This window comes from Hemibagrus wyckioides, linkage group LG04 (genome assembly GCF_019097595.1).
Source record: "Hemibagrus wyckioides isolate EC202008001 linkage group LG04, SWU_Hwy_1.0, whole genome shotgun sequence".
Taxonomy (NCBI): domain Eukaryota; kingdom Metazoa; phylum Chordata; class Actinopteri; order Siluriformes; family Bagridae; genus Hemibagrus; species Hemibagrus wyckioides.
Window position 1 is genome coordinate 11,356,240 of NC_080713.1, and position 24,984 is coordinate 11,381,223.

Consider the following 24,984-nt stretch of genomic DNA (forward strand, 5'->3'; position numbering starts at 1 on the left):
GTTTATTTTTATGAAATATTTAGCATTTAAATTAACCAAGTGTCAATCAAGTCCCGTAAGTGAATGTTACCTGCTGTTCAAGTGATCCTGACACCCTCTGACCTCTGTAGAACTGGGATGAGCACCATCCAGGAGCTGCTGAACAATAAGATTTACATCCAGGATCCTTCCCATTAAGCTGTTCATCTCCTGGTCCAGGCTCTCAAACCTAACACACAGTAAGACATCTTTCATCATTCATCCAACACTGATACAATATAGCTGCCGTGTCTCAACTATCAACTATATCTGCAACTCCCCTCTGTAATAAAACTCTTGCATGTAAATATTTGAGTTATTGTGGGAAGAGTGATGGCAGGTTTCGTTGCTTAAAAAAATGAATCCAAGATAAATTATGTCAGAACCATTTCCACCTTTCTTGGGATATTGCAACCTATACATTAAAGTGAGTAAAACAACAAGAACCATTTTAGGGGAAAAAAATTAAAATGTTATAATTTTATTTATTCTTTTTTTTTATAATTGTTACAGTGTGGCAGTGTTCAGAATAAACAAATCACATCCAGTCACATTCATGTAAATACCATTTAGTACAGTATATAAATTCCATCAATTAATGTAATTAATTAAATGTAATCCAAATAAAGAGCAGCTGATCCTATAGGATTTTTCTGACATCTTACTGGTAACGTCCAAAGGGAAAAGCCATCAAGAGCTTACAAAGCAGGTACAAGATCTCATTATTGAAAAATATCAATTAGGTTACAAAAAAATTCCATGGAACACTATAAAGACAATAATCAACAAGTGGAGGAAATATGGTACAACAGTGACATCACTAAGAACAGGTCAATAATAGTAAATGGGCAATAATCTCCAGTGACCAGGCTATGGCAGAGGGTGGCAAGACAGAAGCCCTTTAAACAACAACAAAAAAAAATCCCCCCCCCAAAAAAAAACACTTTTTGGCCATAACACGAAAAGATATTTTTGCCGACAACAACAACAAAAGAACACCATCCCCACAATGAAGCATGGAGGTGGCAGCATTTAATCAGAATGAAGGGAATAAGGATTAGCTCCAAATACCAGTCAATTTCTGCACAAAACCTTAAGGCTTCTGCTAAACCACTTAAAATAAAGAGTAAGTTCTTTTTTCAGCATGACAGGACCTGAAGCACATCTCCAAATCAACAAAGGAATGGTTTTACAAAAAGAATATCAAGGTTTTAGAATGCTGTTATTCCAGTCCAGATTGAAATCCAATCAATAATCTGTGACCTGAAGAGGGTTGTGCACAGGAGATGCCCAAACAATTTGACAGACTTAGAATGCTTTTGCAAGGAAGAACAGCAAAGTCAAGATATGCCAAACTGATTCTTATCCAAAAAGATTGAATGCTGTGATAAAATCTGAAGGTGCTTCAACTACATATTAGTTTATGAGTGAGTGCACTTATGCAACCGGGTTACATTTTTTATTGTTTATTTTTTTTCCCCTTAACATGATAGATATTGACACTTTCACAAATATACTGTATTTTAGCAATTTCACAGTTAAGATGAAAAAGATCGGTTTAATTTTTTTTACATCACAAAAACCTGCTATTTTAACAGGGTGTATAGACTTTATATCCATTATATCAGCAATTCACTTTGCCAGTCACTCATATGATGGTTTTAATAACAGATATAGAGTTATGTTTTTAAAACAACTGTACTTGAACACTGGAATGTCTAACAAGTGTATTGAATATAACAGTATATCATATAACTGATTATAGTGTCATATGCTTACCTGTGAGCAACCACCTCAACATCCTCAAGTCTCTCAGGAACGTCCATTTTGTTCAGCCATTTTTCCTTTTCATCAATCCACAGCTCACACGCGTTCACTTCGCTGAACATGCGGTAGACAGCAAGAGCATCATTCAGCCACTGCTGCCGCATCACCGCAACCTCTGCCACTTCACTATACACACGTTCCACTTCCTGTATCCTTTCCTTCACTTCCTCTAGCTCTCCATAATGTAGTGGCAACACTACTGCATGTTTACGGAGTGCTACAACATTTTGCCGGTGCTTGTCCACCTCCTCACGTACACGGATATGTTTCTTGAGCAGCGACTGAGTAGAAAACTCATCATGACCAAAATCGTCGCTGGAGACAAGCCTGTAGGCATCTTGAAGCCACGCTAGCTGATCATCCATTTCAGCACTAAACTGAAAGAAATCCAGTGCCTCCTGCAGGTGGCCAAGTCTCATTGCAGCTTGATCTTCTAGTCTTTTCCAATCTTCCTTCACCTCCATCAGCCTGTCATTTATCCCTGCTGAGTGCAACCGTTTTTGCGTGACAATTTGCTTCCCCTTTTTCATAGTCTGCTGGAGGAGTGCACGTCGAGCTAACAGCTCACCAGCTAGGCTCTTGTGCTTCTGCAGGAGCTTCAAAACGCTGCTCAGATCTTTCCCACAGCTCTGTGTGTTCAGAATTGAGATCTTCTCGCGCATCCAGCAGTCACACTCTTCTACTTCTTGGAAGAAAACCCAGAGCTCACGAGAATCATCTAGCTCAGAGCGTCGTTTTGATGCTAGTTGTTTCAGTTCCTCCAGACAAGTGCTTACATGACTGACACGATTACAGATCACCTGAGGGTCACATGGCTGGTATCCTACAAAAGACCAAGAGAGAGATGATAATATATTAATTAGTTATGACATGATAAAACAATATTTGCGAAATTTCTCAAATTATTGAGGGTCCCTCAATATTCTTCAACTTCTTTTAAAATCTTATTTTATACTATTTTATATTTAAATAACAGTTATATCTTCTGTGTGTACTCTCAAGCTAAGGTTCCCAAATTTTTAATTACTTCCGTAATACAGAGCATCAGAGATCGTAAAAACATGCATTGAAATCACAACAATAACGTATGAATAATCCAAAGTTATGTATTCTGTGCTGATGGCATACTGACGTGTTCACGATAGTGCACAAAGTGTTCATTATACTGCGTGAAGTGTTCACAATACTGTGCTTTCACTCTTTACAATGTGTTTTTTTTTTTTTACAATACTGCACAATGTGTTTTTTACAGTATTACAGTATATCAGAAAATCGATTATAGGCACATGTGTGTTATGTATGAAAAAAGTGCACAACCTACAGTGTAAGATAAGATACAAGTATAAATACAGGAACAAAAACCAACATAAAATAAAATAAAATATACAAACCTAGCCGAACTTTTCACAATGCTATGTGAAGTGTTCACAATAGCATGCAAAGTGTTCCTGACACTGTATGAAGTACATTATATTGGCAAAATTATGTGGACACCTAAACAATCAGACCCATGTGGACCTGCTGAACAACCCATTCCAGCCCATTGCTGTAATAATAATAATCTTCACTCGTCAGTAAAGGCTTTCCACAAGTTTTTTTTTTTTTTTTTTTTAACGTGGCTGTTGGGATTTGTTTTCATTTAATCACATGATGCAAGGAGGTCTGGGGCACACTCATTCCAGTTCCTTCCAAAGATGTTCAGTGAGGTTGAGGTCAGGGCTCGCTGCAGGTCATTCTATGTCTTCCACTCCAACATTGGCAAACTCAAAACTCGATGTAACTCACTTTGTGCACAGGAGAACTGTCATGATGCAACAAGTCTGAGCCAGGAACGATTGTGTGCTTCAGACGTACGGTCAAAACATGAGTGTGATGGTCAGTTGTCCACATATATTTGGTCATAGAGTTTATTCACAATACTGCACATGTTTATTCTGCAAAGTGCCTACTGTGTGATGCGCTCATGACACTGTGTAAAGTGCTTGTTGTGCATTTTGAATATCACAGTATATAATAAATTCAATTATTGGAACTTGCGTATGTGTTATGTTTCATGCTGAATCACTATAAATGTCTTGCTAAAAATGCTACTGAAATAATAATAATAATAATAATACTAAGAAGAAGAAGAAGAAGAATATAGTTCACTAAATGTTACTACACTGAATGTCTCAGGACATATGTACCATCAATGGTGGTGAATTTAAGTGCAGCCGCATTAAGTGTTTGCACACGCTCTGCCTGTACAGCGATATCTGCCTCCTGTAACGTGTGTTTCTGCAGGAGGTCCTCCACCTCCAGCAGGTGTTTCCCAAAGTCTTTAGAGAGCAGTTTCATCTGCAGTAGACAAGAATAACTGTCAGACAAAACTTTTAATACTGCTTCTATAGACAGCATAACTGCAATACCATCAATGTGCTGCTTAAGAAGCCTGATATTCTATTGATTGATAAAATTATTACACTGAGGCATAACATTATGAGCACTGACAGGTGAAGTGAATAACACTGATTATCTCCTCATCATGGCACCTTTATTGGATGGGATATATTAGGCAGCAAGTGAACATTTTGTCCTCCATGTTGATGTGTTAGAAGCAGGATAAATGGGTAAGTGTAAGGATTTGAGCGAGTTTGACAAAGGTGAAATTGTGATGGCTAGATGACTGGATCAGAGCATCTCCAAAACTGCAGCTCCTGTGGTGTGTTCCCGGTCTGCAGTGGTCAGTATCCATTAAAAGTATCCTTTAAGTTATCTTACAGGACTTAAAGAATCTGCTGCTAACATCTTAGTGCCAGATACCACAGCACACCTTCAGGGATCTAGTGGAGTCCATGCCTTGACAGGTCAGGGCTGTTTTGGCAGCAAAAGGGGGACCAACACAATATTAGGCAGGTGGTCATAATGTTATGCCTGATCGGTATACACTGCTAAAACCCAGCTACAAAAAATTATATTGATAAAATATTGTGTTTCTCTCACACCTGCATTTCCTCCATCCAGTCAATCATGTAGACCATCTCCTGGAAGGTTTTTTGCAGTGCTAGGTTTTTCTCCAGTCGTGTTTTTCTAGCTGTTACAAGCTCTTTCAGTAGATCCCATTGTTTTAGAATGTTGTCTTTCCTAGCCATAATGCGTCTGATGTCATAATATCCTTCACTCTCCATCTCCATGGCCAGCTCCACCACAGCACCCATGCGTTCCTCATATGACGAAATGTCCGCCTCGATCGCCTCATGCTTTTTCATTGCTGCCTCCACTGCTGGCAGATCATAGCCAAAATTATCCTGAAGAAAATATGCATAAAAAATTAAGAAATATTCATCAATATTAATGAATAAATAATAATCAATATTTTTGGTCTCGGAAAAAATAGCAAGAGAAAAACATACACCTACTGAAGGGGTGGTTAAGCCAATCGCATAGCTCAAATTTTCTATAGTCATTATGAGTGATTGATTATAAAATCCCTCTGATCAATAGAACATTATTCTGTGGTTAATGGGTTCCCAAAAGCCACCTTTATGCTTAAGGCTTCTCCTGATAATGTGTATGTGCACAGGAAGCAGTTTAAAAATGAGATGGCATGAATAGCACAACCATAGAAAATTGCAAACCGGTATTATCCAGTAAAATAACCATACCATAAAACTATCATATATTTATAGACAGAGTTATGATTTACCTGGGAAACAAGCCTCTGGTTCTCGTTAAGCCACGCCTGCCTCATGGTGGTCTTGTGATCAAATCGCTGAGCAAGTAGCTCCAGTTTCTCCTGACGAATCAGCTCTTTCCTTAAAGCCACACCCCTTTCATGCTCTGCCTTCTCTAGCCTTTCCCATGCCTTAAATAAAAAATGGATACCCATTGTAAGAGAAGGTTTAGAACATGAATATTATATTTAAAATCCCTGTTTCTAAGGGTCGTTTCTAAGTATCAGTGCAGTGAGGTTAGTTAGCTTGGTTAGATTAGGGCTCAGATCAACATCACCTTAGACTTATGGACCCCCAACCAAAAAAATAAGAAACCGTTACCAGTTACTAACACAAACATATCAATGAGCGAGCAGGGCTAAGCCCCCTTTTCTTTTAAAGAAATAAAAAGCTTTTTCAGCATTCATATTTCCTATTTGCAATTAACAGATGTTCTACAGATTCATGCAGCCTGTCAGTGACAGCATTGTCACATGATTATCCAGAGTGATCTATCATCCGTTTTCCCCACAAAATGCCTGTGTGAGTGTGTGTGTGTGTGTGTTGTTTTGGTAATTCTTTGCTTCAGTATTATTTATATTTTCAGCATTTGTCCTTATCCAGGAAGACTTACAGATTATTATTATTATTATTATTATTATTATTATTATTACTGTTATAACCATCATCATCAATGAGACATTTTTAGTATATTTCTCAACCTTAGTTTAATTATCAAGCCATTGACAAGTTTTAGACCTCCTATGCACTGGTTACAAGTTTTACCTTGTTGATGTCAGAAATAAGCTTTCCATCATTAGGCACATATGGCTTCTGGTTGTTGGCTCTAAGTTTGCTTTGGATGGTAAAGAGCAGCACCTCAAGGTTCCCCTTCTCTTGGAATCTGCCAGAAAAAAACCCACAATTAATATTATAAAGCCATGACTTATCAATACAATTATAACAAACATTTTCCAAACAAAATAAGCAATGTTTCAGGCCACACTAGTATTCGACTGACATAGGAGTTTCAGAATTGGGCTCATGCATTTTATTAGTAGGAAACTGACTCCAAATAGCAACAATTAATGATAACAAACAATATTATTATCTTGCATTAGAAATTGTACTTGATAGCACTAGATAATAGTAATGTAATCTTGAAATAATAATATTATTTAGTTTCCTAATTCTAAAATGCATGTTAACTGCTAAAGCAGACAACTCAAATAATCCTGTTATATAAATGTTACTGTTACTGGCTAAAGTTGCATGCTTTTTATAATACATTTTAAATTCGATTAACGGACACAATACAGACATAATAAAAACAAATGTGTATTGATGCTACTCAGTAAACCCAGTAAACTGTTCAGAGTAGGTGAACCGTTTATTGGGCAAATGCTAGATACAATGGTTATTGTTCATACTAGCTGATAATTGAGAACATGCTAATGGTAAAAGTTAACATGTGAGGTGAGCACAATAATTTCGAATGTGGTTCAGTGAATAGAAAAGCTAATGCTTTGATGTTTCACATACTTTATAGGCTTCTCAATGGTGCAGTAGGTTGTGAAAGCCTGCAGCTGTTGCTGCACTCCTGTCAGAGAGTTAGCAAACTTCTGGTTGCTAATGATGCTAATGGTTTTTTCAATCCACTCAAGCAGATCTGAGGCCAGAGCTTCATAACGCTGAATAATCTTCTCAGCTTCTATGGCGTTATCCAACACCTGCAGGAAAAAAAGACATCATGTCATTGTGGAATCATAAATTAAGTAAGAATTTTGTGGTTAATGTCATATGAGTGTCATTAAACTAACAGTCAGTATGGAGGAACATAATTTTTTAATTAATTTCTAAATTAATTTAATAGGCATCCCTAGTCAAAGTGAAATAAATGTAGTGGGGTTTTTGTGTAGGTGTGTTATTGCAAAAAAAAAAAAAAACAGTCACAGAAATATCTACAATATAAATTAGACTGATATTTTAATTTATTTTAAAAATGTATGTTTTTGTGAGCTGTGCTATTTCTAAAATATCTGCAAAGTCTTGAACATATTTTGCTCAGATATAAAAGTGAATTTTTAAAAATTCTGTGTCATGAAAAATCCAAAATACCTTAAAAATGATCATCTCACCTTTCCAATTCTTTTGCCCTCTACTATAAGAGCTTTCATTTTGGAGAAGTAGTGGTAGTAGGAAACAACGTATGTTATAATAGACTTCTCATCTGGATTCTCAGTGTTCACATCTGGGAGATGAAATGTGTCAATTGTTAAAAAATAAAATAAGATAGCAAAATGCTGCTTTAATAAAATTTAAGGGCAGAATAATGGGGTATAATATGTAGAATGTTAAACTGTACCCTCCGGATCAAGAAGTTTAGTGAGTCCGAGACTCTGCTCTGCGATATTGAAGGCTTGCTGCAAGTTGTGTGTAGCATTCGATCTGGTCAGCTTGTGAAATTCGATCAAATCAGGCCTGAAACATGAATCATATTCATCTTAAAACAGTGATTTTGAGACTGAGAAAGAGAAAAGTAGGTACTAAATATAAAATATGATATATATTTTATAAAATGAAATATAATAAAAGATATTAACAGAAATATTTGTCATGATAACTTGTCACAGTTCCAGTATTATCGTTCTACTACAACATTTATGCAATAATATTTTTTTGTTATACAGAATTAGAGAATTATTAGATTGTCTTCTCTCAGAAGAGCATATTCGATGCTCCTTCATGCTGGGTATTGAGACAAAAAATATAGACCGTTGTCCTTTATCTCAGTGTCCAAAAATGCATCCTACATAGGTGGACTCCTCTCGATTGGAATACTAGGATAGTGAATACTATATTTTGATTTATAATAAAATTGTCCTACATGGTATGAGCCTGAGTTTTCCTGACCTGTGTCGATGAATAAGGGCATTAAATGCCAATCCATCTCTCCAGCATGTGGTGAAGTTGTGAATGTTTACTTCAGGATACCTGAAGACACAAATTCAAAAATGCATTTGGTTACTTAGAACACTAGATGATTATATTAAAAGTATTAAATACTGGTCTTCATATTTTCCTTATCTTTTCTGAGAAACTGACTGTAAGCCCCAAACAAAACCTTATCTATAGCTTTGAATTCTAGTTTTGCTGATCAGTATCAATAACTATCATGCCCACCTCCAGTTACAACAGTGTTGTTATGAAAATGGCACACATGAACACTTTATGCTGCACACTGTGTTAGACTATATGGTACTGTACACCACATACTATTGTTTGTAGTATTATAAGCATAGTATTCGGTGATAACTAGAAAGACTACCTATATTTTCCTGATACATACAGTATACAAAATACAATTGAACTCTTTTCTGTGCATATTCTTTTTGCATATAGTTAGTCGTAGTAAATCTTATGCCCCAAGTACCTGTCCCTAACTTCTTGTAGTTCTTAATAGTGTGATTCAACCTCTGTCTGGTGGGGTTTTGAGGCCTTACAAAACCATCTCTGCTCCATTTATTATGTTAATAACGCTAATTGTTTCTGTTGTTTCAGTATTTTCTTGAATAAATGAAATTCAAACTACAACATTAAACATTTAATACAAGCACGACAGCAGCACAAGAGACCTAAGAGGACTTACAACTTATATAACTTCTACATGGACCTGCCGAATGAGGAAAAAAAGTCTCACCCTGCTGTTTTCATCTGGCACCACAGTAACAGCGCATCTTTGGCCGAGCGTGTCTCCCTGTTGTCCTCTGTCTCAATTTTAATCACTTGGATCTGTCGAAGCAAATCAACATCACAATGACTTTGTAATGGCTCGTGAAAATAATAACATCTCACAAAAGTCCATTTAAATACAACATTTTCTCTGCTCCCAAATGTTGTTCCAGTGAAAAAGTCTATGTACCAAAATTTCCAGTTCTTGACACAGCCAAGGCAGTCTAATGTCATATTATATTCATAGTCATTCTAAAGTTGTAAAAGTTACAACTTTGAGGTAATCCCTATACCTGCAAGTGATTTTTTATCCCACTACTCATTTTTTGATGACCTCTCCTTGAAGTTCCATAATAACAATACACTCTACAACAAGTGCCAACAACCAGACTCAGACAGGAGTCAAAACAACACAAATTGTATTACCAGATTATACTTTAGAAACTGTATATTTCACAAAAACTGTCCTCTAGATACAACAGCATCTAAGCCTGTTAATTATATTTAATTGATACAGTTATGCCACTAAAAACATGAACACATAGTATTAACCAACATCTAACAAAACTACTGTTTTAATATTTGTAAAAGTGTAAATGTTTGTAAACCACATATATACCAATCAACAAAACCGGACATAAATAAAGAATCTTGACCCCTAAAGTCTAATGTACAACCCCAAAAGTAGGTACCTCTGAAGTGCTTCTTTTCTGCCTTTTTTCTCTTTCTCTTCCCTCTGTGTCCCTTCATCTCTTTCTCCATCCTTTATTTTCTCTCTTTGTCTCTGTCTGTCTTTCTCAGTCTTTCCCTCGCTATGCTGCAGTGTTTAAGCTTGACCTGCTGACTGAGCAGAGAAACTGAACCAGCACTCAGAAGGGGAGGGGTGGTGAACGGAAGAGACAGAGCTAAGCTACCTTAAATGAAATAAAGAGACCGAGTGAAAGAAAAGCAAAAGAAGGAAGAAGAGATAATAAATTGGGTGAAATAAGTTAGATACATGCAGTGGTGGGACTTGAACTCACAACCTTCCGGTCAGTAGTCTAATATCTTGGCCACTGAGTTACCACTTCCCTGTCACCTGGTTATTAATGAAACTCAACTGTAGCACACCCTCTACTTCAGTTAAATATCCGACACTGATACTTTCCCAAGTCTCTCTATCAGTGTGTCTATGATGATTAATCAAAAACTGTTATCTCCTATCTTCATTAGTAATTTATCCATCTGTTTCTTGTTTAATAATTTAGTTTTGAATAGCTTTTGCTAATCACCTGACCATATGTCTGCTTCACAAAACAAAAAACTTGCATTGTTAATGTTACAGATCTATTGCTCTAATAGCCTAGAACAATTGACTTGGTTGATTTAAACCTGTTTTTATTGAATACAAGCCTACTGGACTTAAAAGTACAAGGACAGATGCACACTTCATCCCATACACATGAAACACATACACACACACACACACACACACATGAACAGAGCAATGGATCACACAGACTCTGCAGGCAACAGAATGGCAGCCAGAGATCAAATGACTCCAGCAGTGTTAAAAAAGGACACCTCCACATACACCCTTGAAACTAGATCAATCACAAACACCGACTTATAAGACTATAACATACTGCACTGAGAATAAACTAAGCCACGTTTGAAAACTGACATTAACACAACACACCTTACAAATCTGTTCAGTTCTTATGTGAAATTGCAGTTTTACACACACACACACATACACACACACACATACACACACCTGTGGGCTTAAATACCACCATATGACCTCAAAAAGAATTTATTATGTATTAATCTTGGGTTATTAGATTAGGATATATTTATAGATGGTGGTACTATGGTTTTAAAATAGTGGTTTTAAAAATTTACAATTTTGTGCAGGTGGACTAAGAAATTAAGTCATAAAGAATTTTTGTAAACTTATTATATAAAATTATTTTGTTGGGATGGTTTACATACACTTAGACAGTATTTGGTGTAATTAACTTTTAATTGCTTAAATTGAATCAACGCTTGTCCACAAACTTTCTGTGGGATTCAGGTTAGTGCTTTATGATAGCCAGTCCAGGACTTTTACTTTGTCATTTTGGTACAATTTTGAAGTATGCTTAGGATCACTGTCCTGCTGGAAGACCCAGTTGCAAACCAAGTTGTAACTTTCTGATTGATGTCTTGAAGTCTTTTCCAAGTATTTCTATGTAATCTTTTTAGAGCTAGGTCTTCGTCCTGGGGATTACCTGCAATCTTCAGTCTGGCTTTTTTTATTGAAAGTAAGGGTTTCTTCCCTGCTTAACAGCCTTTCAGGTCATGGTGATGTAGATATCATTTATTGGTGGTTGTACATACTTTGGTACCTGTTGCCTCCAACTCTTTCACCAGTTGTTGTCCTGAGTTTCAAGTGAACCTTTTGGTGAAAATGTGTTCGTTCCTGGAAGTTGATTTCTGCCATATGATGACTGGCACTGTTGTGGAATGCTTGGCACCAGATTGTTTGTATAGATAATTATGGTACCTTCAGTAAAATTGACACACTGGAGTTCTGATATAAATCTTTTTATAACTGACCGTTTTAAAATTACTTCAAAGTAGATGCCCTAACTCACTTGGCAAAGGAATATAAAGCAACTAAAAGGTGTGGAAAACTAACAAAATCTTTAGCCTAGGTGCATGTAAACGTTTGGTCTTAACTGTATGTGTGTATATTAATAAAGAAAAGTAATTGTTTCTTAGCTAACATCTGCTTTGCTATTCTGACAGTCTTCATTTTATTTGTAAATCATTCAAAGTTGTTCCATTAAAACAGGTAGATGTATGTAAATGTCTGGCCTTATCTGTATGTCATTTTTGACAATTAACACCAGCTAAAAGCCACCACAAACCTCACCAGGTTACTGAAGTTAAATAAAAGCTAGATTATTTATCTAGTCATGTTATGTTAGGAAGAAATCTCAATTTTGAATTCACAATGTGAGACCTCTGCTGATGTTCTCTACCTGGAAGCGAAGGATAATGGTCCAAATGAGACCGAGTGTAAGGCGATGGTTGCCATCAACAATATCATGAGATCCAACGTTCTCCAGATGAACTCTCTGTTCTTTAAGGAACTGCAGGGCTTTGTCCACATTCTCCAGACAGTGTATTCGCATTCTGCCTCTTGTCGGTCGGGGCTTAGGATAGAAAAGAAAAGGAAAGATAGTTAGAAAGATAAAGACATCAATGTACAGCATTGGGCAGACGTCTTAGCCACATGCAAAGAAATGACATTTAATATTTCTACATAAAAACTACTGTAACTGCAGCAAGACCAATAAACTGGCATGTAAACCCTAGCAGCTTTTTTTTTTTGATTAGTTATGTAATATGTGCTTGAAAGTAATAAAGTAGTGATTTTTAAGTAAGTAAGTGAAGTATTTTTGTTTAAACAGTACAATATATGTACATAACTGGCCTAATTAAGCATCAGGCTTGTAGTGACTCAATTTACTGATAAATCTAAATAGTGAGTTAAAGTAAAAGTAAGTAATGTTCTGATTTATTTTATCCAAAACACTCAGAAAAGGAAATGGAAATAATAATTAGTGGCTTGTTGGTTGAATCCAAAATAACATTTTAATTTTAAAATGACCTAAACATCTCAGCAATCACCTAAACCTCTCAGCATTATTAATCTCTAAAAATCAATGCAATGTTAAACAGGTCATGTTGACCGTGTATATTAGAAGAGGGTTAAAATGTAAAACAGTAGAAATGTTCTGCATTTAGGAGAATTAAGTGTCTTAATAAACTGACCAGTAATTCTCCTGAAAGCACTTCCAGCAGCCTGGTGAGCATGTACCCATCTCTCAGATCATTATAGAGGTCAGAGATGCGGCAGGAGACGCGAGCCAGGTGAGAGTTCACCCACTTAGTGAAAGTTTTCTTCTGCACTGCATCCCTTTCATCTAGAAAAGAACCAGACAGTGCAACATGATTGGATAACATAAACGTTAAAACATCCGTAAAACCATTTTAATACCATGTGTACATACTGCATGTAAAATCCTGATGTAAGACCTGCTGGCCTATTATTCCAAGAACATTTACACTACATTTACAGCATTTGGTAGATGCCCTTATCCAGAGTGTCTTACATTTTTATCTCATTTTATACAACTGAGCTACTGAGGGTTAAGGGTTTTGCTCAGGGGCCCAGCAGTGGTGGCTTGGTGGACCTGGTGTTTAAACTGATTAAACCTTCTGAGCAGTGGTCCAACGCCTTAACTACTAAGATACCACATCCAAAAAAGACATGTAACTAGAACAATAGAACCCCAAGTTGTATCCTTTGCCCTTGATCCTTTTTTCATTTAAAAAAATAAATGAATCAAAATAAATAAATAAAGTCCCCAAGGCAATCATGTACAATTATGACACGCTAATTTAAATGTAAATGTATTTGATCTTGTACTGGGGAAAAAGTACATAGCTGGTTTCTCTTGCTAATTAACACCAGCTAAAAGCCACCACGGCCCTCACCAGGTTACTGAAGATGAATAAAAAGCTAGGTTATTTATCTAGTCCTGTTATGTTTGCTAAGTACATCTAGATAAAGAAAATAATCTGTGAGCACTGTTAATAAAGAAAAGTAAATGTCTCTTAGCTAACATTTGCTTTGCTATTCTAATGCACAGTCATATTTTTATTCGTAAATCATTTAAAGTTGTTCTATTAGATAGCATAAGCTACTAAGTGAGCTATTTATGTTAGCTGCTACAAAAGCTAACAAAAACAGCCTAGTTGTGAAAGAATGTGTTCAAGGTGTAAGTGAATGAATGCTATAAGCACCGCATTGTAGAAGGTAATGATAATAGAGTTGATAAAGCTGCATTTAATTAAAACATAACATTTTTCTTCCCACCTGCTAGTGCTTTAATACGTGAACATTCAAACAGTTTAGCACTAGTGGTTTCACTTTCCCAGAATCCTGTGCTGCTGGGCCGGTTGTTGTTGTTTAGTTGTCGCTGGGCTTCTGCATTGTCCAGATCTGTAGCAGCATTAGCCATTGTGCCTGTTTCCCCAAAAAACCCTGTAGAGAATACACAGAATGATTCAAAAACAGAAAATTATTATATAAGAAAATATTTTAACTGATGTTATTTACTTAGATTTATTGAAGGGAAAAATTTTATGCTACAACATTTAATGACGTTTTAGACAACTGGATGCTTCCAACTTCCAACTCTTACTTTCATTCTGTCCAAAATGTCACTCTCTTAATTTTGGGCCAAAGTGCATTCTTTAGAAACTAAACATACTACATAAGTCCGCAAGACAGATGACAGGACAAGACAGTGCAGACAAACAAGACATAACGCCGACTCTTGTGCAAAAAAAACAGTGTTAACAGTGGGTGCAAAGATGGATAGAAACAGGTTAGGACAGTGAATATATCAGCAGAAGTAACAGAAGTAATTAAGTTAAAACAGAAACATTTAATTAAAGTGACCAAGTAAACAGTTAAAGATTTAATGCTAGCTAACATTAAGTGTAGAACCAATTATTGGATCACTGAAACATCATATCTCAAGACCCAATAGGTAGCAATTTACACCTTTGCTAATGAAATTTAAAGGCACAATTTTAAATTTCTCAAAACAAAAGCAGAATGAATATTGGTTTTATGTGGAAGAAATCTTGGGCAATATACACAGACCAGGCATAACATTATGATAATATTGTTAACCTAATATTGTGTTGGTCACCCTTTTGCTGCCAAAACAGCCCTGGCCCATCATGTTCTCTGTATTCTGACACCTTTCTATCAGAACCAGCATTAACTTCATCAGTAATCTGAGCAACAGTAGCTCATCTGTTGGATCAGATAAAATGGGCCAGCCTTCTCTCCCCACATGTATCAATAAGCCTTAGCCGCCTATGAAACCTGTCAACGGTTCACCACTGTTCCTTCCTTGGACCAGTTTTGATAGATACTGACCACTGCAGACTGGGAACACCCCACAAGAGCTGCAGTTTTGGAGATGCTCTGATCCAGTCGTCTAGCCATCACAATTTGGCCCTTCATCAAACTTGCTCAAATCCTTACGCTTGTCCATTTTTCCAGCTTCTAACACATCAACTTTGAGGACAAAATGTTCACTTGCTGCCTAATATATCCCACCCACTAACAGGTGCCATGATGAGGAGATAATCAGTGTTATTCACTTCACCTCTCAGTGTTCATAATGTTATAGCTGATCGGTGAATGTATAACTAAATAATATATTCATATATACTGTAGAACATTGGAAATATTATAGGGATGGAGTAAAGGGATTGGGACTTCTAAAGATGGTTTGATATTACAGTAAAATTAACCAAAAAAAATTTATAAAATAAAAATATTACAGTTATGCTATGACTGGGTAACAATTACACATTTCGTTGCCTTGTACTCATGTGCAATGACAATAAAGTTGAATCTAATCTGATCTAATCTAATCTAATTTACTCCATTCTCTTCTGAAAAGTATGTGTGAGAACAATGCCTAAATGGATTTATTTCTTAGTATTCACTACTATTTACTTTTCTCTTAAAATGAGGTCAGAACTATCTTTTATCCAATTTGCTCTGTATCGTGACTATAAATGTCAGATGTTATTATTTTAATTAGTATTTTTTATGTTATATATTGATAACAAATCATGTTTAATGTTTAATCAAGTTTAATCATGTCTAATGAATTTTGATTTTCATAGTAATCTAAATAAGCAGTGTATATATATATATATATATATACACTGTGTGTGTGTGTTCATTGTTATGAGAGATTAGAGCACATTCCCCTCCCCCAAGTCTGAAATACCCCAACTCCCATCCCCCAGTAATCATCACACACACACATTTTGCTTTGTCCCTCTTCAGACCCTTTCAGAATCTGACCTACAACATCATATTATAGGCTACATTTGGAAATATATCAGTTCCATTATGTTAAAGAAAAAAAACTCCACTATAAATAAATACCACTACTACTACTACTAATAATAATAATGTTACCATTAAATAATAATACATTATAATAGTGTTGCCATTAAAATGTATTCAGATAAAAAGCTTCAGCTTAAACTTTGCATGTTAGGTATATGATTGTGGTTTTGTGAACCCATATAACTGCCAGGAAGCAATGTTTAAACTCCCGAATTCCACTTTTGGCATGTGGGAATGCATGCTGAAATACATAACCAACATTCTGTTTCACTGTCCTAACCACCAGGGCTGGTATGTAACACCTGAATAATATCTGCCAACAATTTCATAGGTAACAAAAAGTGTGTAGAGATGATAGAGATGACTACTGCATCCACACAACTAGGCGGGTGATGCTAAATTGAGGCTCATTAGATGATGTTATTCCTAGAGATGTATGTTACAGTCAGGGTTGGGCATCCACTCTGTCTACAGACTAAGGTAATGATGTCCACCTCCCAGTGGGCTAACATTTGTAAGTATAGGATGCCTTCTCACCATCAACAGCAAATATACAGTTTGACTAAAGCCACATTCACACCTGCCATGTCCTGTGCCATGTCCTGTGTGATTGGATCACAAGTGGACAGCTGAGGCATACAGTTCTTCACATCTGGTATTATGAATGTGTTTCCAGTGGCCACTGGAGAAAGGCTGTCATGGACATTTATGATATCACTCCTCTGTCGCATTAGAAATGTCCCACGAAACATATCTCATGGACCTGTATGGACAATTTCAATCATTTTAATTGTGTGGTCAGGTAAAAAATTAAAGTAAATAAATAAATAAATAAATAAATACATGAGTGCTGATATGATAAATGAAGCTTTGAAAAGTAGCTGTTATCAGATCTGTTGTTATAGCATCTTCTTTGTCCATTAGCCAAGCAGCAGCGAGCTGTACAGTTCAGCATGATTTCCAAACAGTCCCACAACGATTATATATTTCTGGCAATGAGACAGTCAATTAGTTGCCCCCCCCTACACTGCTGTTTGTGGTGAATCGAGAAGCATTCACATAGCTGCCATATGTGTCCTAGACCACCTTCAAATGTGGTTTGAATGAACAGATCACAGTACATCTGATCACCCAAGAGGCATGTTAATGCTAGGTGTGAATAGGAACAAGTGGCTCCCATCTAGTCTGAATGAGAGCACAGGACTCTGCCGATGTACCCTCCATGAAAGCAAGGTCAATATTCTGATTCACAAGGTAATATTATCTTGGGCAGAAACCTTGATTCATCCTCAAGGTCATTCTAGGCAAAGTAAGTATACAAGGTAAGCTTATGCCCAGAGCATACCACTCCCAATTCCCCTTAGCTGAAGTGATTGTCAGCTGGAAGCCAATTGCAAAGATACCCAATTTACTCATAAGCAGAAGGGTTCAACAATCAAGGGCACATGGCTGATGGTACCACTTTGTCCCACTTTAGGTTCTTGCATTTATAACAAGAAGTTCTTGCATTTATGACTGTTTCCTAGATTTACAGATTGTAGTCCACAGTTGGCAATTCAGTCCTAAAGGTCAGACATACAACATAAAACAGCCAATTTATCTTTAGTCTCCTAGTTGCCATGGTTTTCCAGGTAGTGCCAGGCTGGCATTATATGGCAATCACTGTCATCTTTTTACTGGGCTTAAATTATTTGATGTGTGCAAAGAAAACAGCAAAAAACACTGGCACTGTCCTATTTTATGTAAATCAAATATATGACAGCCACAGCACCACATTAAGTATTACAGAATGGCACCAGAACTAATAAAATACAGATTAAATTTCACCATGGAGGAAAAAAATAAGCTCCCCTAGCTTTCCTCACTCCCATTTGCTGTATTCACATCACTTTGTGGTGCTAATGCTCACTCTGCCTCCTGTCACTACAGACTGAAAGTTTTTATTGAAAAGGAAGTGCTGCTCCTGATGTCAATGAGTATCTTATATATTGAAGGTGATCAAGCTCCAGAGATTATTAGTTGCCAACAGGGTAAGAAAATGCTGCTTGAAAAAGCACCCACGTTACTAGTACACATCCAAAAAGCAGGACTTGTAATGCTTATCCATTAAATGAAAAAAAAAAAAGCATCAACCATTGTTTTCCATGGCACTAGAAGCATTAAATTAAGTATTCCACAGGATATACTTATCCTGTGGAATCGGATCGGTCCTGTGGCTGAATGGGCCAAATGTTGTTTAATAAATTCTTGAGCCTCATCTCAGTACAGTTGATGAGGGCCAGTCAAATGCTTACTCTGCCCAAAGGTAGCATAAAGCAAGTGGGAACCCTGTAGCCTTTGAACGATGGGATAGAGGTGTGTCATCCTAAAGGCATAATGGTTTTTGCTGGCTTTGTGATTCTGCAGCCTCCTACCTAGAGCTTCTTTGGAAGCAGGTCCAAAGAGTGACCCCTAAACACAAAGCTTTGTCTGCTAGGCTGTTTTCCACATCAGGCAGGGTGGACTGTGCAAACCATACCTGATGATGTATATAAACCAAGCTGGCACCAGGATGTGGGATGATGTGAGTTATATTGCACCATTCAAGCCTGCAACAGCCACACCCATCTTCAGGGAGGCCTTGATTTGTGCCTATCATAGGTGCATCCAAGCTGGCAAAGGCAGAACTACAACCCTCCTCATCAGACAATGCAGACAGGCAAAGTTGAAAATGGAGGCTCACTGTTTAGTAAGAATCCTCCACATGCAGCTCGTCTAATATAAGGATGAGAAGGATGACTGATGACTCAACAATAGAGAGGGGTTCTGTTGAGAAATGAAAGCCTCAGAATTACACAGTCTCAGCTCCTGGATCATTGATTTCTGTGGAGCCATGCATTCTGCTAAATTCATTCATCCATCTAGAGACTGCATTAAGCTGGACTGCTACCTTGTGTCATTCAGCCCATGGGAACCTCCAAAAAATAATATTAAAATGGCCAGTAGTATAGTACTTCTTAATATTTTTGTACTATCTATAATTCAGACAAGGCCCATGGCATAGCTACCTCCCACTATTAACATGCACTACTGTATAGCACTCACATCTCACAGAGCTGACACACTGGTGAGAAATGAATACATTCTGCTGTGTCTGATGCAAAAGACACATGTTGTGTTTAGTTTAGTGTGATTTAGTCATTAACTACAGACTGACTGGTGTTCCCCACAGCAGTGACTAGTGAATGTATCAGTTCAATGGACTAGTCTATGCAACAGCAGATATATATATATATATATTTATTTATTTATCAAAATAATTTGTATAGCATTTGTTTATAGCTTTTCAAAGACTCACAAATATGCTGACGAGGCCCATTCAGATTAAGTTAAACAGCACTAACCTAGAGTGCAACTCAGACTACTTTCTGAGCTTCTTGCTTTTCTTGTCAGTCATTGGTGGACTTGAGCATTTATGACCAGCAAGCTGTTTACACTGAATGGGCCAGATTCAGCTCAGAGCGTGGATCCAAGTCTGTTATCAAAGCACATGGTGAAGCAATGTCCAAGTCACACAGCTTTTTTGAGATGGTCAATACTAAGGAAATGAACACATAGCTTGTATCCACCATTGTTTTCACTAGACACTGACAAAATGAATACAAATCCTGTAGCATGACTACCCACATGGACTATCAGACAGTATCACACAAGGGTAAACCCACTTGGGTAAAGCTAAAGGGAACCACAGAGATGACTACTATTGAACAAATAATGCTTGTAATCTAAGAAGAAAATCACACTCACCTAAACAGAAAAAAGAGAAGACTCTTTTTAACTTCGGAGGAAGGAATACCTATAAATCTAATTACAGTGAAAATCACCGTAGCAGATAGCACCATACCAATTCATGATACCTCACAGATGAGAGGAAGAACAAGATTGATTGGCTGATGTACGACAAAAGCTTTTATGCTTTGTTCCATAATCTTGGCAAGCATGTACATGTTGTATTGGATGTTACAAATTCTCTATTACAACTTAAGCTGAGAAAGGCCGCTTTCTGAAACTGATTTTTGTTTTACTAATTGTCAGTTTACTTACACATTATTTTCTATAATACAGCTATACATTTTATTACAAAATGCCATTATTATAACAATATTTATTGGTCATAGCCTGCAACAAATTTGATAGACCTGGTGTGAAGCTGGCACAGGGAAAATTGTTGGCTGCCCTGACCATGCAATATTATGTTTGATTATGATTTGATGGTGGCAATAGTGATAGGCAGAACAGTGCAAACTATGTGTTATGATGTGTAGAATTACCATCAGTGTGTATATATGGGATTCAGAGCAAACAAGCCCAAACAAGCTCCTAAACCTAAACCAAGATTTCAAGATTTTTGAATAGTTCACCTTACCTAAATCACAGCAGGTAAAACCCTTACACCATGTTGTAATGAAAGGTCTTAAAAAAATAAATGTAGCAATATAATATATTTTAGGCTGAGCTACTTAGCACTCCAGGTTCTAGACACAGGAAAATAAAACAGTGATGACACCCTCCCCAAAACTGAAGTATTCAGCTGAAGGACAAACCACGAGAGTCTTGAAATCATTATTTATCAGTGTCTTTAATACTCATCCAAATATGTTAAAATATCATATAATGCAGCAAATCCAATAGAGAAGCAAACTACAGCGCTGTGTGTTTTTATCCAATTTCTTTAGCCAAATTCAGCTCCTGGATGGACAAATCCCTACAGACACTCATGTGTTCACTCTTCTGACACACAAAATTTAGCAAAAAATGCCATGAATCAGGATTCTTATTTGAGGTAAAAATGTGCGGTTATGCTCCACAACTGGAACTTACTCCACTGGGTTAACAGCTACATGGGTGGTTTCATGAAAGTTGCCATTTCCCTTTATAGACAGGGAAATTTTAAATAAATAAATAACAGCAATACCTTAAAATAGTACTGACAAACAACAGTTCAAACGTCAAGCTCACTGCTTGAACGTCAAGAGGATATTAAATAGATTATAAGGTAATACAATAAACAGTAATAATTTAATTATCTAATTTGTGATGGCAAAAATATTAATGAGTGAAATTCATCTTTATGATATATGAGATTTTAACCTGGTGTGTTATGCTAATAGCTTCAGGCCCTCACACTTATGGAACCAACACACTGTTTTTCAGACACACACACACACACACACACAAATAGCTGAGAGGAGCCAGACTAATCAAAACTCAGTATTAAAATGGATGATGACAACATCTTTCTCACCCCACTACACTACTGACAGTTTTCACACTTACACACTTTAAAAGAACCACAGCGAATGTGTAGAAGCCACATATGTCATGTATAATGCATGGGGAATTTTTTTAACAATTTTCCTGTGTGTGTATATCATACCAAAAAATATGTCATATTCATGTAACAATTTCTTAGCCACCACAGGCTAAAGGATATTCATCATTTACTGTCTCTTAGCATGTGGCAATCATATATAAAATATACAAAAAATATTTTTAAATAAATATATTTATCATCTTATATTGTTATTATTATTTTGTTGTGTGCATTGTATTGTTTTAGCCTAGCTAATCAGTATTTCCATAGGAAAGCATGTCATATTAAATCTATGAATTTATGAAATATTGAGGAAACACAAAGACTGTCACTTCCTCAGGTCAGACAGCTGAGGACGCATTTCTCTCTCTCTCTCTCTCTCTCTCTCTCTCTCTCTCTCTCGCATTTCTCTCTCTCTCTCTCTCTCTAAATATATATATATATATATATATATATATATATATATATATATATATCTATATCTATATCTATATATATTTATATCTCTAAAACTCTTTCCCAATTTTAAAGGAACCCTTGTGATTATTTTTAGGTTGTATTTTAACATTGTAGTCAGTATACCTAAGAAGTAAAAAAAACTTCCAGGCATGCAATTAAATTCATACACACTGTATGCAGAAATCAATAAACGTTCAATTAATCTGCAAGAAAAACATGCAAAACAACAATAGTGACAAAAAATAATTACCTATATGTTTTCCCTATCATGATCTAGTAATGTATTGTATTTTTTTTCTTTCTTAAGGTATTTCATTACCTTTGTCTCAGTTACTTCCATTTTGTTGATCAGACTGCCATCATCAAATCCTCCAGATACTCATACAGGAAGTGAAATGCCAGAAATGTCTCAAGATGTAATTTCTCTCCTCTTCCCTGTTTTCAATTTGTATTATCTGTCTTCATAATGCCTAGTAAGCATAATGGTTGTATCTAGTGTTTACTGCATTCTTTTTCCATTTTACTGTGTTGTCATATATCTTAACTCTTCTGTGACATACCTCGTCTTTTACTATAAAGTGTGCTTTTTGTTTATTGGTGTGTTACTGGTTGAGTTTGTCCAAAAACAGAATGCTGTTAAATATAGTTAATGTAATTTACCAAGACATGTTAATTGTCTGAAGTTTGCCATCCTTAGTTGTGCACTAAAGCTACATTCCGGCAAGTAACAGAATATTACGACCATCAATTTTGCATATCTATCATCACTCGCTCGCTTCAAAATGCTGCGTTAAGCTGTTCGTTCAATCTCACAGTCTTGCTTATGTGGTTTCTTGCACTCTATGACACACTGCTGTCTATAAAATTGGACCAAAGTACGGCAGCTAACAAGCTGTAATTGTGGCCATCTTGAGCCTCAAATCACTCTTTAGCATGTACAGCTTATTACTATTGCATATGAGGGTGATGAAATAATTGTATGATTTGATTGTCATATTCTTTAAATATATGCACTTGTTTTGCAGTTGTATGACTTGTATGATCTATTAGGACTCCTTAAAGGTTAACTACATTAGCCTTGCAGTTAAGTGCAAAAACAAATGCACTAAGCAAATTTTGGCTCATTGATTTAATTTGGAAATTACTTTTATGTGATATGGCATGCTGTTTTGAATCAGAAATTATTATTATTATTATTATTATTATTATTATTATTATTATATAGTATCTTGTGTACAATAGCCTGCAGTAATGTGTGTAATATCAACCTGCAGTAACTTAAAGAATTATAAATCCACTTCTAAACTGATGCTAAGTAGATTGCTGTTCCAGTATGCCATATTTGCAGGTGTCCCCTTCTGCACTTGAAATGTGCTTTAATCGATATGGAAACACTGCAGTTTTTTTGAGTACAGTGTGTGTGTGTGAGTGTGTCTTGCCCAGCATACATGTCGACCTAGTTTTTTTTACTCTGCATTAAAATGACACAAGTGATTTTCCCTTCAAGTCTCCCTCCCTTGACCTTTCTCGAGATTTTTTCTTCCTCTTCTTCTTCTTCTTCTTATTATTATTATTATCATCATTATTATTAAACATCATCTGAGGTTGCCAATTTCAGTAATGCTACACTTCACAATGATAAGTTTTACTGCAATAGACACACCCAACGCTGTTCAGGTTTGAATAGTAAACACATAACTATAAAGTGTGTTAGCATTTAGCACACAGCTCTGTTTTTGTGGCTATATATTGGGTTTACACAAGCACATGAATGAATATGAATGACTACTCAGTCACACCAGATTGGTGAATTCTAATGTGTGTGTATCAAACATAGGCCAAAATGGAGCCTCATATGTGATGTTCTAATGCATTTGAGATTTATATCAGAACATATAGCTATCATATGGGTAATCTGGACAGTAGACCTGTATTTCAAAGAGAGAACCATGAGAACCAAAAAGATGCAGCTTGACTGTCATTTTGTCCCTTTTCATACAGCCAGCACCAGCATCCTTCAAGCCTTTAGGATGTGTCAAAGCTATTTAAAAAAAAAAACCAGCAACCTTATTGAAACATACTATATTGAGCCTATGAATGAACAGATTTATAATCTGACCTTTTAGTATTTAAATCAGCTTCACACAAATGCTCAGTATGACATACTGAAAGATGCCGTGGATTCCTGCAACACTGATCAACATTAGCATCCTGGGGGAGACATGGACAGCAGAAGCGGGCCCAGGCATGACTGCAGCAGCCTCAATGTAACAACGACCTATAGATGGATGAGCAGGCATACATACACACACACACACACACACACACCAGCAGCCAAGCACACAGATCTTGCAGCTTGCAAGGGTCCTACCTGCAGCCCCAGCCCTGAGGACGCCTGTCTTGAGCTTTAAGAAAACCTGATGCGGTCAGTGATGCTGGAACGGAGCCGCTGCGCTCCGCATCGTTGCAGTGCAAGAAAGAAAAAAGCCCACCGGCGAGAGTAGGATGGAGCGACCGTGCGCGTGAAGAGCGGGGTGAAGAGGTGCGGTAACATAAAACGTGCGTGTATGAGTATGTGCGCGCGCTTGCGTGTGTGTGTGTGTATATGTGTGTGTGCGCGCGCGGTCAAACTGCACAGTCGGATAGAAGCCGGTGTAGTCGGATATCCAGTTATCCCGCACTGTAGTGTTGTATCGAATAGTAGCTACCGACTCCCCGCTTCACAATCCCGCCTCCCCACTGCGCGCTTTACCGGCGCGCGCGTGCACGCACACGCGCGACATCACTCCCGGTCTTCAATGCTGCATGAGCTCGGGTCACATCCCATTCTTTTAAACAATGCATAGTTTTGTCTAGAGGACTTAATGGTTCTTGCGCTGGTCTATTAATTGATCCATGTAGAACGCTGCAATAGAGGGCTT

At 36.8% G+C, this 24,984-nt stretch overlaps 1 protein-coding gene across 4 annotated transcripts in view; it reads right to left on the minus strand.

Annotated features, from left to right (window-relative positions):
* Positions 1-24,882, minus strand: part of LOC131352314 (spectrin beta chain, non-erythrocytic 4-like) — a 62,753-nt gene extending 37,871 nt beyond the window's left edge. For 2 of the 4 annotated variants that reach the window (XR_009204493.1, XM_058388316.1), the window contains exons 1-15: positions 24,435-24,882; positions 14,182-14,349; positions 13,074-13,225; positions 12,278-12,451; positions 9,238-9,329; positions 8,451-8,531; positions 7,903-8,018; positions 7,676-7,788; positions 7,080-7,267; positions 6,324-6,441; positions 5,531-5,689; positions 4,830-5,132; positions 4,032-4,182; positions 1,798-2,668; positions 71-208 (exon numbers count right to left, since the gene is read on the minus strand). Coding sequence is in view for 3 of the 4 variants with exons in the window: in XM_058388316.1 (XP_058244299.1) it covers positions 71-208; positions 1,798-2,668; positions 4,032-4,182; positions 4,830-5,132; positions 5,531-5,689; positions 6,324-6,441; positions 7,080-7,267; positions 7,676-7,788; positions 7,903-8,018; positions 8,451-8,531; positions 9,238-9,329; positions 12,278-12,451; positions 13,074-13,225; positions 14,182-14,326 (2,801 nt within the window). In the remaining variant the exon portion in view is untranslated. The remainder of the gene's footprint in view (positions 1-70; positions 209-1,797; positions 2,669-4,031; positions 4,183-4,829; positions 5,133-5,530; positions 5,690-6,323; positions 6,442-7,079; positions 7,268-7,675; positions 7,789-7,902; positions 8,019-8,450; positions 8,532-9,237; positions 9,330-12,277; positions 12,452-13,073; positions 13,226-14,181; positions 14,350-24,434) is intronic. The other 2 variants (XM_058388315.1, XM_058388314.1) reach the window with 1 other exon arrangement.
* Positions 24,883-24,984: the final 102 nt, after the last annotated feature.